Source organism: Artemia sp. Qi Xiang Cuo, chromosome 17, assembly GCF_049724085.1.
Source record: "Artemia sp. Qi Xiang Cuo chromosome 17, ASM4972408v1, whole genome shotgun sequence".
Classification (NCBI taxonomy): domain Eukaryota; kingdom Metazoa; phylum Arthropoda; class Branchiopoda; order Anostraca; family Artemiidae; genus Artemia; species Artemia sp. Qi Xiang Cuo.
Genome location: NC_142810.1, coordinates 47,894,037 through 47,907,202, shown reverse-complemented (window position 1 = coordinate 47,907,202; position 13,166 = coordinate 47,894,037). Strand labels below are relative to the sequence as shown.

Here is a 13,166-nt window from a genome sequence, read left to right as displayed (position 1 = left end):
TACTTTGAACAAAATAGCTATCTCAAAAATTTGCTTGGATGCGTTCAGGGAAGTGGTGGGCGTGAGGGAGGGGTTAGGTGCCCTTCAAACACTTTAGACTATAAAAAAGGGCAATAGCCCTTTCAATTTACAATCATATGGACTCTTTTTGAAGTTCCTAAGACAACGCTTTCTATGAAAACCTTATTTTTGATTGGATGCATTCAGGGAAATGGTGGGCGTCAGACGGCGGTTAGTTGCTCTCCAATCACTTTCGACTATTAAAAAGGGCACTAACCCTTTCAATTTTCAATCAAATGATCTCTTTTTGAAGTTTCTAAGACAACGCTTTCTATGAAAACCTTATATGCCCCCAGGGCATAACTGACAACCCTTGCCCTGAGGACAACCCTTGCCCTGAGTGGTTTTCATCCTCAAAGACCTAATTTCCAGAACTTTCGACTACGTTGAACCAAATGGCTATCTGAAAATTTTGATTAAATGTATTCGGGGAAATGGTGGGTGTGAGAGGGGGGTTAGGTGCCCTCCAACCACTTTTGACTATAAAAAAGGGCAATAGCCCTTTCATTTTCCAATCATATGGACCCTTTTTGTAGTTTCTGCGACAACGCTTTCTATAAAATCCTTATATTCCCCCAGGGCATAACTTACAACCCTGGCTCTGATGGCTGTGAAGAGGGTTGTCATCCTCAAAGACATGATTTCCGGACCTTTCAACACGTTGAATAAAGTAGATTTTCAAATTTTTAATTGGATGAGTTTGGGGAAATGGTGGGTATGGAAGGGGTGTTAGTTGCCCTTCAATCACTTTCGACCAATTTCCAATCGAATGAGCCCTTTTCGAAGTTTCTACAACTCCTTCGATACGAAGTGCCGTAGTCTAAAGAAAAACCCAAAATAATACATTGTGCCAACATTGCTCTTTACTTAGGCAGCGCTATTGCGCTGACTCTGATTTCTATTGGTTTTGAGTTTCATTTATTTATTGATAGTGATTTTTGGTAGTTCTACGCTTGGAGGATTCTTCGACTTTATTTCCGCTCAATTTTGGCTTGATGGAGCTCTTTCATTTTCTTTGAAAAACTTGTTTTGTGGAAAAAGTTTTTTTAATTAATTTTTTAATAATTTTTTTAATTAATTTTTTTAATTAAGTTTTTTTTAACATTAGTGAGGCTATTACTGAGTATTATCCTAGATAATGGTATCCAATAAACCACTTTGACAGTCCGTTGCAAGTCCAGACTGAGGTAAGTGACGAGGTTAGTTCCGTATCTGAAGCAATTACCCTATATTCGGCAAATGTGTAGTTTACATCTTCCCAGTTTACAGTTTCGTTGAGTTAGGATTAATTTGATGAATAAATTCTGAATCAAAGTGATAATGTGAACCAAGTATCTCCTTCAGATTTTCGCATTAAAGAGCGATAAGGCAAATCCCTTACAAGTTATATCCCCCTCAAGAGAATAAAATAGTTGTACCACAGACTTTTATTTCTATAGTTTATAACTCCTCGAACCTACTTCTGAAGGTTGTTGTATGTTCTGAACCTTTTACATAATTTGAGAGCTCATTAACTAGTAGTGAATTTTACCAGTAAGAATACGAGTATTCATAGTTTATTTTTCTAAAATATTAAATGATGATCCATATTTTTTATATTAGTATTTAGTTGACTTGATTACTCCACGATTATGCGCGTAATTATGCGCGACAAACAAAGCCATAGGAAAAATCATTAAATTGACAAGCCAGGATAACCCTTCCCTCTACCCACCACAGCTACTCTGAATCCTTTGGAGCTAGCACCCTCTAGTCTGTTCAATCCCCTTATGCTGTTCAGTTAGAGTTCAGACCCTGTCAAAGTGCTGGCGGTAGGATTCAATCGAAAAACTGAGTTATCTTTTAACTTCAAAGTTCGGCTGAGCTGAAATAATACCAATAATTCATTTAATTTTTCATTAATTTAATAACTGATTTAGGGAATAATATGTTTAATAAATAATTATTATATAATTTATTATTTCCTTGCGAAATGAATTAGTGGTAATAAATATTTGTCAAAATACCTCGAACAAATATTCTTTTATATACAAATAGTTATTTAAGTGATAATTAATTGAGTAAGTCACAAAATTGTTAATTTTCTAGATTATTCGCGCTTACGGTATTCTTTCTTTTTATGGTATTTTTTTTCCTTTTTCTAATACATCATCAATTTTTTAGCTTGGCGTTTTATTTTTTTTTTTTATAGAGTTAACCTTTTTGTATTTATTCTGTATATGAATTACATTTGGTAAATTCTGTTGTCATTAATGAATAAATGAATAAAAATTAATCGCTTTCGGTTTTTGGTGACCAAATGACCAATGACCAAAGGGGCCTATGACCAAAATGTCATATTTTACATTTTTTTTTCTCCCTACTTTTCAAGGAATGATGCATGTGCTTTTGTTGTTTAAAATTAATTAAAAAAACTTTTTCCACAAAATAAGTTTTTCAAAGAAAAGTAAAGAACTCCATTAATAAAAAAAAGAGCAAAAATAAAATCAAATAACCTACCACGCTCGAAACTACCACAAATCAGCAACGATAAATAAATGAAACCCAAAACGAACAGAAATTACAATAAATAACCGAGTCAAACTCAAAACGAGCAGAAATTAACATAAGTGGGCGCAAAACCCCTATGCCTTCCCAAGGCCAGAACAAAATTTCCACTTTACTGAAAAAAATATACATGTTTCTACTTTTATAATTTTAGTAAATCAAATAATTTTAACATTTTGATGCATGTGCTTTTGTTGTTTAAAATTATTGCATTGTTTCCATACAGCTCCAAACTTTGTAGCACCTTAGATCAAGCCCAAGGTCCCGAATCAAGCAGAGATAAATCTCACTGTGCCACCACAGGATTGTTTATCCTGTAGCACCATAAATTAAGTGCTAAGCTGTTAAAGAAATCCATTTATATCCCCCTATCAGAGGCCTAACCAGTTAGCACTTACCTTTCCAGAATGTTTTGGCAAAAGCTTTGTGCAAATCTGGATGACCAGTTGTGTTTGTAGCTGGGTTTACACCTGACCAAGCAAGGGCATTAGATAAAAAAGTCTGGCGTTCTGCCAAGTCAGGCTTCATTTTCTGATGTAATCTACAACATAAGAAAAATAATTAAAAGTTATTAAAATATACTTAACTAGAGAAACCTCGAAAGTTGTAAAAAAAAATTGATTTTAAATTATGTGTTTGATTTATATGGAGCATAAAAAAAGCTCATCCTAAGAATTAGGGACGTATGCAAGAAGAAAAAGGGCCTGGGACCATTACCCTCTTCCCTAAATTTTCCTGAACTTATAGGCAATTCTTTTTCAAATTGCTAAATAAAATTTGATATCTAACTACAGCCCCTACAGCCTGAAAAAATCTCGTGTACATGCTTGTTAAGAATAGTTAGAATGTCCTTTTTGGTTTCGTTTTAGTTTGAGTGAATGAATGTTAGTCTTTTATTTCTCAGTTATTCACTTGTATCCGTCGATGGCGGTTCAATTTTGAATTTCTTTGCAAATTGCGGATATTGGTGAATGACTCACTTTTATTGTTGTTAGGTATTTAATTTTAATTCTTAAAATTTTTTGTCTTTTATTGGTTTTTATTCATCTTTTAATTTTTTTGTTTTTTTTTTTCATTGCTTTTTTTTAACATTCACAATGACTTTCCACGTTTCATTTGTTGGTTTGTTCTTAGGCGCTCGTATTGATTATATTTTTTAGTTTAGCGCTGAGGAAGAGAGGCGTTTTTCCCCGCGAAATATTCGTTTTGTTGTGTTTTTACAGTATTTTCATTTGACCTTTAAAAGCCCCATTTTTGCTCGTTTTTCTTTCTTTATAGAATGTCCTTTAAATCACCATTGACCTTAAATCTGCTGCGACTAATGTTGAATATTAGAAACAGGGTCGTCATTGGGAATTCAAGAATGTTCCAAAATTCCCTCGCGAAAATCAAACACTTGGAAAATAATACCGTAATATTAATGAACATAATATATATATATACCTTTTTAGTCTATTATGGATATTTTCTTCAAGATCGCAAACTAACAACTGAAACCCCAAGATCAAGGGAAACACAAGAAGTGGCAGCCCTAATTTAAAAAACAGCAATTGATAAGCAGCGTTTGATAATGGTTATAAGCGATTAAGGAAAAGGATAAAGCATAATCTTTAAGGAGTGCAAAGTCCCTCTTCACAAAGCAATTGGTTTTTGTTTAAGGTAGCAAAAGTTAGGACAAAACAAACATAATTCACAGGTGACACACGTCACGATACGAGGGCATCGTGACGCGTGTCCCAAAAAAGGAAAATGACCTTCAGTCTTGTGACTCTTATCGTCCGATTACAGTGTTTTCAGTTATTGCAAAATTAATTGAAAAGATTTTTCTTTTAAAAACTTCGAATAGGTGTGATCACGGAGGTCATCAGTTTGGTTGCGGGTTTTGGTGTCGGGAATGCAAATGCAGTTTTTGTTCTATTTCGGAGAGGCAAGAGAGAATGGAGAAACCCTTATATGTTTGTTCAATAGATATTTCTAAAGCATTTGATTCGATCCTGCACTCCCAAGCTATTTTAGCACTTTTGAGGAGTGGGGTAAACCTATTCATTTGTGCCTCTCTGTGACAAGGGTATCGAAACTCTTCTATACGTGTACATGTCGTAAATCTTTATAGTAGTCAAGTTTCTGTGCATCGCGGAGCAAAACAGGGTTCAGTGTTAAGTCCTACAATACTGAACAATGCCATCCACTGTGCAACCAACATAATACCGCATTTTCTTATCGAGCTATTCATTTGACGCGAGTCACCTTTCGTATGCGGATTACATTGTTCTGCTGTCTGATTACTTGCAATCACTACAGGCAGCTGTAAATAGCCTTTATGCTGGGTTGTTTGAAATCAGGCTGTCAGTCGCTTCTGCTAAAACTGAATTGCTCGTTTTTGGTCGTCACCACCCTCTCGATTCAAAAATTCAGGTTGGTCCTGATACAATTTTTTCCACTGCGTCTCTCAAGTACCTTGGACTTACATTCGGGACCTCGATTCGAGCAACACGGTCGCTAACAATAAATGTGTTTGAGAGAGAGGTTGAGAAAGTCCTATGGGCTTCTTTCTAGAGTTGAAGGCCAATTTGACAAAAAACGCTTGGTCGGCTTTATAACTCGTTTTTTTCTCCCCATTTGTTTTTTTCTGGAGCCATTATGTAAGTTTTTACCACGTCAGAACGTCAACAAATTCGGTCTGTTTTTTTTCAAACTTTGTAAGTATTTTCTCCGAGTTCCTGTTTGGTCTCGTAAGTCGTAACAGTTATATCTCTAAACGTTACTGAGTTTATAAGATATGCGATAAGATGTATTAATCGGGTTGTATTAATCGTTTGTTAATCGTTGTTAGTGTATCTTTTAGTATTTGCGATGATAAGTGTTTTTATTATGGATTTTTCTTCCTCCATAATCCTCTAAGTGCATTTTTGTATGTACAGAGCACAGTTTATATAATTATCCAGTAAGCTTATCACAGATCATTTCTGCTCTTTGTTCTCGGTGCGAACAAAAAACTCCTCCCACTTCTTTCTTCACTTATGGATCAGTGTGTTTGCGTCTATCAATGAGAAATGGTTACAAAGTGCATTATTCGTAATAGCGGGTTTTCACTTGTTTCGCGTCTGACTTGTCTACCCGTGGATAATTATATAAACTGTGGTACAGGGGGTTCAAATATATTATTTTACAACTTACACCTTACGGCCCTTTCCCCAGTGATTGTAGGGGAAATGCCATCCCCAAAATCATAGTTATTGGACCTTTCAATTACACTGAATCAAAAAAATATCTCAAAATTTTCATTGGATGTCTTTGGGAGAAAAACATGCGTGAGAGGCTAGTTGCCTATAAATCTTTTAGGTCACTTAAAAAAAGCCATTAGAAGTTAATATTTCCAAACAAATAAGCCCTATCCCGATGTTCTAGGACTATCAGTTCCATGCGATCACCCTGGGAAAAACAGACAAGAAAACACGCATCCATGATCTTTGTTCTTGGCAACAAGTACAAAATTGGGCATTTTTATAGATAAGAGCTTGAAACAGCTACAGTAGGGTTCTCTGACATTCTGAATCTGTTAGTATGATTTTTACTAACATTGCTTGACTTTTGGGGAGTGTTTTCCCCTTTGTTTAAAAATCAGGCAAATTTTCACAGGCTCGTAGTCCTTGATGGGTAACATTAAACTTAATGAAGTGTTTTACATATTATATTATATTTTAACATATATTATATACATGGAATAAGGATAAAAAGCCAATTCTCCTGATGTATCAATTGTTATCAAAATTTCGTATTTTAGAGTTTCAGTTACTATTTATTACTATAATAAGGACCCAGTGGCACCTTATTTACAGTTCGTTAGCATGAACTGTTTGACGAGTATCTGTGTATGGTTCATACGTTTCATATACATAACAATGAATCAATAACCCCACAAATGTTGAAAAATTTATGTATTTTAATGCCTATCGCTTTTTTGAATTTTGACATTTGAACTCTTGGAATTTTAAACTCTTGACAATTTGCATTGCTTCTTTGATCCCATTTGTTTTCTAATTATTGAAAATAGACAATATTTAAATAGTAGATAGCAGCATCGGAGCGGACCTGTCTAGTGTGTAACATATCAACATGCTGAAAAAGAATACATATCACAAAATGTACCAGTTGTCTTCCTAGACATGAACGGAAAGAGAAATACAACCTTAACAATAAGCGTAAGCACTGACCATAAGTGTTTGAAAGATTTCATATATATATATATATATATATATATATATATATATATATATATATATATATATATATATATATATATATATATATATATATATATATATATATATATATATATATATATATATATATATATATATATATATATATATATATAATTACATACAAAATAATTATAGAAAACATCCAAAAACAACAAAACGACACAAATCAAAGAAATCCAAAAACGAAACTATTGTTCCTAACTCTAAACGACTATCAATACATTAAAATTTATAAGACGTAATTATCAAGATTTGTATAATATTATTTTTGACACGGGGTAAACAGATATAACTCCAGTACGTAGATTGCGAAATAAATGAGACAGAGAGACACTGAGCAAACTTTGATTCATGTAGGAACGTGCGCCCAGCATATTTTCGTTTCTTTACTGTGCATATTTCACAACTCAAGGCACATCATGAAAGTCGATACTAGATTTTATTTGGTTAGACTGCTAGACATACAAATTACTGAAATCTTTGCTTGATCGAATCCAGAAATGGCTTTGATGAGATACGGGTTTTAGGGTTTCAATTTCAACTGAATCACGGCGCCATAGACAGTTGTTTTGCACGTGGCACTCCATGGCCAAGTACGTATAGCAAATGGACAAAAGTGTATACTTATATATTTGTCTAGTTACCTTGAAAAACAGTGGAATAAAGGAGAAAAAACCACAGAAGGAGACGAAAAGAACGATGATAATTAGAGATGAAAAGATCTTTTAGAAAGTAGTAACTGACATCACATCAAACCGTATTTGCGCCACAGAGCCTTAATGCTAAAAGTGACCATTGAAGTTTAATTAATTATAAACTCATTATTTATTACGTATAAATAAATATATCAACAAAGCTGTTTCTTTCCTTTTAACTTATTTATTGAAACTAATACGACCGTAAACAAAATTACATACCCAGACAGGAGCTCTACTTTCTCCTCGTCTACTTGTTTATTCGCCTTCTGCAAAACGTTTAGCAATAATATAGCTAGATCTGCACCACTTGTTTGCTATAAAGAAAATATAAATCATAAAACCGTACTAAACTTTTGCATACTATATTACAACACCACCTCTCCAAGAAATAGGGCGTCATTCATCAAGGCACCGGGGTAATTGCCCTCAGATGAAAAACGAAATGTTTACAGGAACAGCAAAGTTTATTTCTGCTCTGCGTAAACGCAAGCTACTTTCTTTAAAAAAAAGAACCTTGCACCTTTTTTTCTGGGAATTCTTTGGTTACCCCTGAGGCAAGACCAAATCCAGGGGGAGAGGTTAGGGGTTTGACCCCCCACCCAAAAAAAGTTCGTCAGACTCGTAAAAACGTAACAAAATGAACATAAACAAATTTTTGATGCGTTTTTAGTTTTTGCTGTACCTCCCCTCCAAGAAAACAAAAATTTGTATTCCCCCCGGAAAGAAATTGTTTTGTACCCCCCCCCCCCGAAAAAATCTTGTATGCGGAACTGCCCTGAGGTCATCTTCCAGGTGTCATTCTGAGGCTATGGAACCAGTAAGTGCCAAGATTTTATGTCATGTATCATGGGGGGATGGCACAACTCCGAAAAAAAGGGTTTTTCATTTATCAAATAATTCGGCTGCATTAGAGTCGAAAACCACGCCTCAACTGTCAAGCGATCGCGGAAAAGGAAAACGAATTACTTTACGCAATACAGATTTTCCTGTAGGGGAGAAAAAACTATAAACATGTTGTGATTACCCGATTTTTTCCCGTGGACTTTGTCTAACATCCTCGAGCAACATTACGTTAGCTCGAGACCGTTAGTCCGCCCCTTGCGAACGAGGACGCGTCCACTAGGCATACTTTCGTATCTATAAGGGGCATTTTTTTTTTTTTTTTAGTAACGCAAAAACAAGACAAGTATTTACATACTTTTAAATACTACAAGCTATTTTTTTTTTTGCGCAAAAAGAAGCCAAATAGTAGGCTAGAAGTAGTCTATATACCTGTATAGTCTATATATAGGTCCGCTTGGGCGCGAAAAACGACGTAATGTCACACTTCCTCTTCATGTTGAAAATCGCTCTTCTCTTAGCCAAGTCCGAAAATGAACTGAACTGACAATCTTGCACTCTCTTATACTATACCTCGAGCGCCCATTAATCCTAATTTACTATGCAAGGTCAGGTGAACATGGGGTTACCTAATTGCGTAAGCTGATCAGAGCGCATATTATTAACCCTAATTTACTATGCATGGTCAGGTGAACACAGGGTTACCTACAGTTACCTAATTGCTTAAGCAGATCAGAATCATTAATACACAAAATGCAATAAGATTTAGTGTGGGAGTATATTTAGTTTCTGGTAAGGTTTTGTCTTTAGAGGTATTTTTTAGACTAATTTTCGACTCGGTCAAAAATTTCGGGGGGGGGGGGTTCAAACCCGGTAACCCCCCCCCCCCCTGGATACGGCCTTGATAATATATCTTAAGATTATACTGAAAAAAGAAAAATCGTGTAAAAGATCATATTTTCATAGAAGCACAATCACGCTCCGGCATTCAAGGGGAGGGGGGAGTCTATCTTTTTTATTTTAAGTTTGTTTCATCATTCATAGCAATTTCTACTCGTCAAGTTTAAAATCTTCATAAAAGTTAATTTCTGCTTAAGTAGCTTTTAAACTCGGTCTCTACTCTTCAAGGAAAAGTTTTACTTTAAATTAATATCGTGTCGTTTTGCAATTGATATAAATTTTATAACGATAGTAGTAGCACTGCCTAAAAAGTCTTACTCATAGGAACAATAAGTGCTGATTAATGATTAAAACCTACCAATATTAGCTATAGTTGGAATAGAAGCAAGATTAAAAATTCCAATATCGCAACATCGGACTCCGATTTAGACTCAATAAACCTAGAATAATAAATACCAACTTTGGTGGAAATCAAACATTATTTGAAAAATACGGACCGTATACAATCCTAATCTATTTTCGAATTTGACTCCTGTATTTATGAAATAATCCTCAGATTTGAAATAAACAATGGAATATACCCTTAAAAACTAAAGTCCTCAACCTCAGGAACTCCAACCACACAGACTGTAATTCCTTAATGACTCTGGTTTTCAAGAAAATACAGCATCTCTATTATTCTTAATATATGTGCTTGATGCATTCTGACTTGGACTTATTTAATGCAATATTAGTCTTATATTTGCCATCAGCGAGCGATGAAAATTTCTAAAGCCAACTTTAGGGAAAATCAAACACCATATAGATTGAAAATAATGGGGATAGGGGGGGGGGGAATTTATCATCTTTCAATGATAATAAAACATAAAATAAAATAACAAAAAAAAAAACATTTCTTCCCAAAATCTAGAGGTGGATCTAAATGGTGGCCCATGCGTCATTGGGGCACTATTAACTCTAAACTTGTAACCACCAAGTCCAGAAACCCTTGAATTTTAATTTTGGTGAGAACCGGACACAATTTATGAAAATGTACTCAGTATGTTTTGATTCAAAACATTCATACAACCTTAATAGTTTTTGCTAAATGAGGTGTGCCATTAGCGAGGATGAAGAGAACTCTGACCACAAGAAGAGGTGGGACATTTTCAAAAGGAAGAAGACCATTGATAAGATACTAGGTGGAACAAAAGTTGAATGACAAAGTTGAAATTACTGCCAGAACTCTATCGATTCGCAAAGAGACGAAGGCTTTTGAGAACCACAAATACCTTTGAAAAGATAACTTTCCCTCAAAACTACACGAGTAGTGCCCAAAGTTAAAACTAAATAGTTGCATACGTAATGGGTTCAATCATTTCCCAAAGAGTCAAATACGTTAGTCATTCTCTCTTTCTAAAGCAAGACAATAAGCCACCGCACAAAACTTACCATGGGATTAGTTGGATAAACATCGCTGTAAATCTATTTGGTAAAATAATATTGAACTGCTTTATGGAGGCAAGGGATACAAGAATCCCCAAAAATCAAGCTGGCTTTCGACCAGATGGAGACTACACTGACAACTACTTTGAGCGTTGGTTCATAATGTAGCCAAAATTATAATGGATACCTAATTAATGATACCAATTATTAATTAAACAACCCACGTGGAAAACCTCCTCGTGCTGCCCCTGTTTCAAAAAAATTTAGTCCGTAAACTGAATGGTGAGAGGTGTCATGAAAACGCTCCACTCTGAACCTGGCGTAAGTAAAATCTATGCAGGGGCACCAACTCCAATGCAGAGTCCCTCGACCTGGTTGGAGTCCCTTTATTGAGCTTGCCACCCAACAAAGAGTCTATTACTTGGCTCAAACAAACCCAAATAACCCTGAGGTCGAACTAACCTTCAGTCGGCAACCTATAGTACGTCCCCAGGTAATCCAAACGGTCATAATTATGGTAGCCCACTGTAATGTACGAGGTAACATAAATAATTACGACTGGTTTTGATATTAGTTTAGCTCCAAAACATCTATTATGCGCATTACGGAGACCAATTTGAACCGGGAGATATAAAGCCGCAAGGTTGTCACACAGGTGTACACGCTCTTCAGGCCAGGACAAATACGCACCGATCGTGCGAAATACGGGGAGGAGATGTTTCTATTAATATTCAGAGCCATATAATCTACTCATGTCTGAATAATCCAAGCTTAGAGTGACCCATACAAAGAGTTCTGTGACCATTCGGATTATATATAACTCTCCAGCCTGCCAGAATACTAGTTACATTGAAACCTCCCTCAATTTAGCATACAAATTTGTATGACGATGGCTATGGCTATGATTTTGATATGTTTAGTGCCTTATCTTTTAGTGTGGTAAGAACTAACACCGATCGGCAGTAACATGTAAGGCCTTTAATAATATTAAATAAAAAAAACAAGTTTTTTAAACTGAAAGTAAGGAGCGACATTAAAACTTAAAACGAACAGAAATTATTCCGTATATGAAAGGGGCTGTCCCCTCCTCAACGCCTCGCTCTTTACGCTAAAGTTTTTTATTGTTTAAAAAAATATAGTTATGAGAAAGAGTCAAACTTTAGCGTAAAGAGCGAGGCGTTGAGGAGGGGACAGTCCCTTTCATATAGGGAATAATTTCTGTTCGTTTTAAGTTTTAATGTCGCTCCTTACTTTCAGTTTAAAAAAATTGTTTTTTTTTATTTAATTTCGTATCGTTTTTTATTTAATTAATATTTTATTTGAATAAAAATTTTAATTTTCTTTTTCTAGATGGATTTATTTAAAAATTGACTCACGTAACTAACTTTTATATTCGTATATTTTTCTTCTGGCAAAAAATACGAAGTTGCAGATTTTTGCAGATATGAGCTTTAACCTATGTAATAGGGTTTTCTGATACGCTGAATCTGACGGTGTGATTTTCATTAAAATTCTTGCTCTTGTAGGGGCAAAATTCCGTTTTTAAAAGTTTCGATTACTATTGAGCCGTATCGCTTGCTTTTTCATTGTTTTTTTTATTACGTATATGTTATTACGTACGTATATGAGGGGGTTCTGCCCTTAGTCAATACCACGCTCTTTACTTTAAAATTTAAAAAAAAATTTGATACACAAACCCCTGAATAACAAAGGCCTTTTAATTATAATAGATCGCTATTTTTAAAGAAATAAAAAAAACTGTAGCTTAAAGAGCGAGTTATTGACTTGGGGGACGACCCCCTCACATACATTATAATTTCTGTTCGTTTTAAGTTCTAATATTCGTTCTTACATTTCAGTTGAAAAAACTTGTTTTTTTTTATTTAATTTCTGATCGTTTTTTAAATAATGCTTGGAAATCCGGCGCCCCCTTCATAGAAATGTCCCTTACCCCAAAGAAACATCCTCCACGGAAATATTCTCCAGAGTAACTCCCTCCTCTAGCCCCCCTCCAGAAAAAATCCTTCCTGAAAATGGTTGTATACTTCCCAATAACCAATAAATAATGCTGGCAAGTCCGGCGCCCCCTTCATGGCAATTTCCCTTCCCCCATGAAAAATTCCTTCATGAACAGATCCTCCAATATAACTCTCGGGCCACCCCGCCCACCCCCTAGCCCCCAAAAAAACACCGGAAAACTTCTGTATACTTCCAAATAGCCAATCCAATATGCTAACATTGGGTAAATTTCATAATTTTTAGCCCTCCCTCTGGGTACTTCGGGGGATTAAGTCATCCTAAAAGACATATTTATCATATTTTCGACCATGCTGAACAAAATGACTATCGCAAAATTTTGATCGGGTGACTTTGGTAAAAACATAAGCGTGGGAGGGGGCCTAGTTGCCCTGCATTTTTTTTGGTCACTTAA

The 13,166-nt window shown here is 35.2% G+C and overlaps 1 protein-coding gene across 1 annotated transcript in view; it reads right to left on the bottom strand.

Annotated features, from left to right (window-relative positions):
• LOC148942277 (Golgi to ER traffic protein 4 homolog) overlaps nucleotides 1–13,166 on the bottom strand; it is a 91,468-nt gene that overhangs the window by 44,390 nt on the left and 33,912 nt on the right. The window contains exons 4-5 of the mRNA XM_089102944.1: nucleotides 7,790–7,884; nucleotides 3,006–3,148 (exon numbers count right to left, since the gene is read on the bottom strand). Of these exons, the coding sequence (XP_088959070.1) occupies nucleotides 3,006–3,148; nucleotides 7,790–7,884 (238 nt within the window). The remainder of the gene's footprint in view (nucleotides 1–3,005; nucleotides 3,149–7,789; nucleotides 7,885–13,166) is intronic.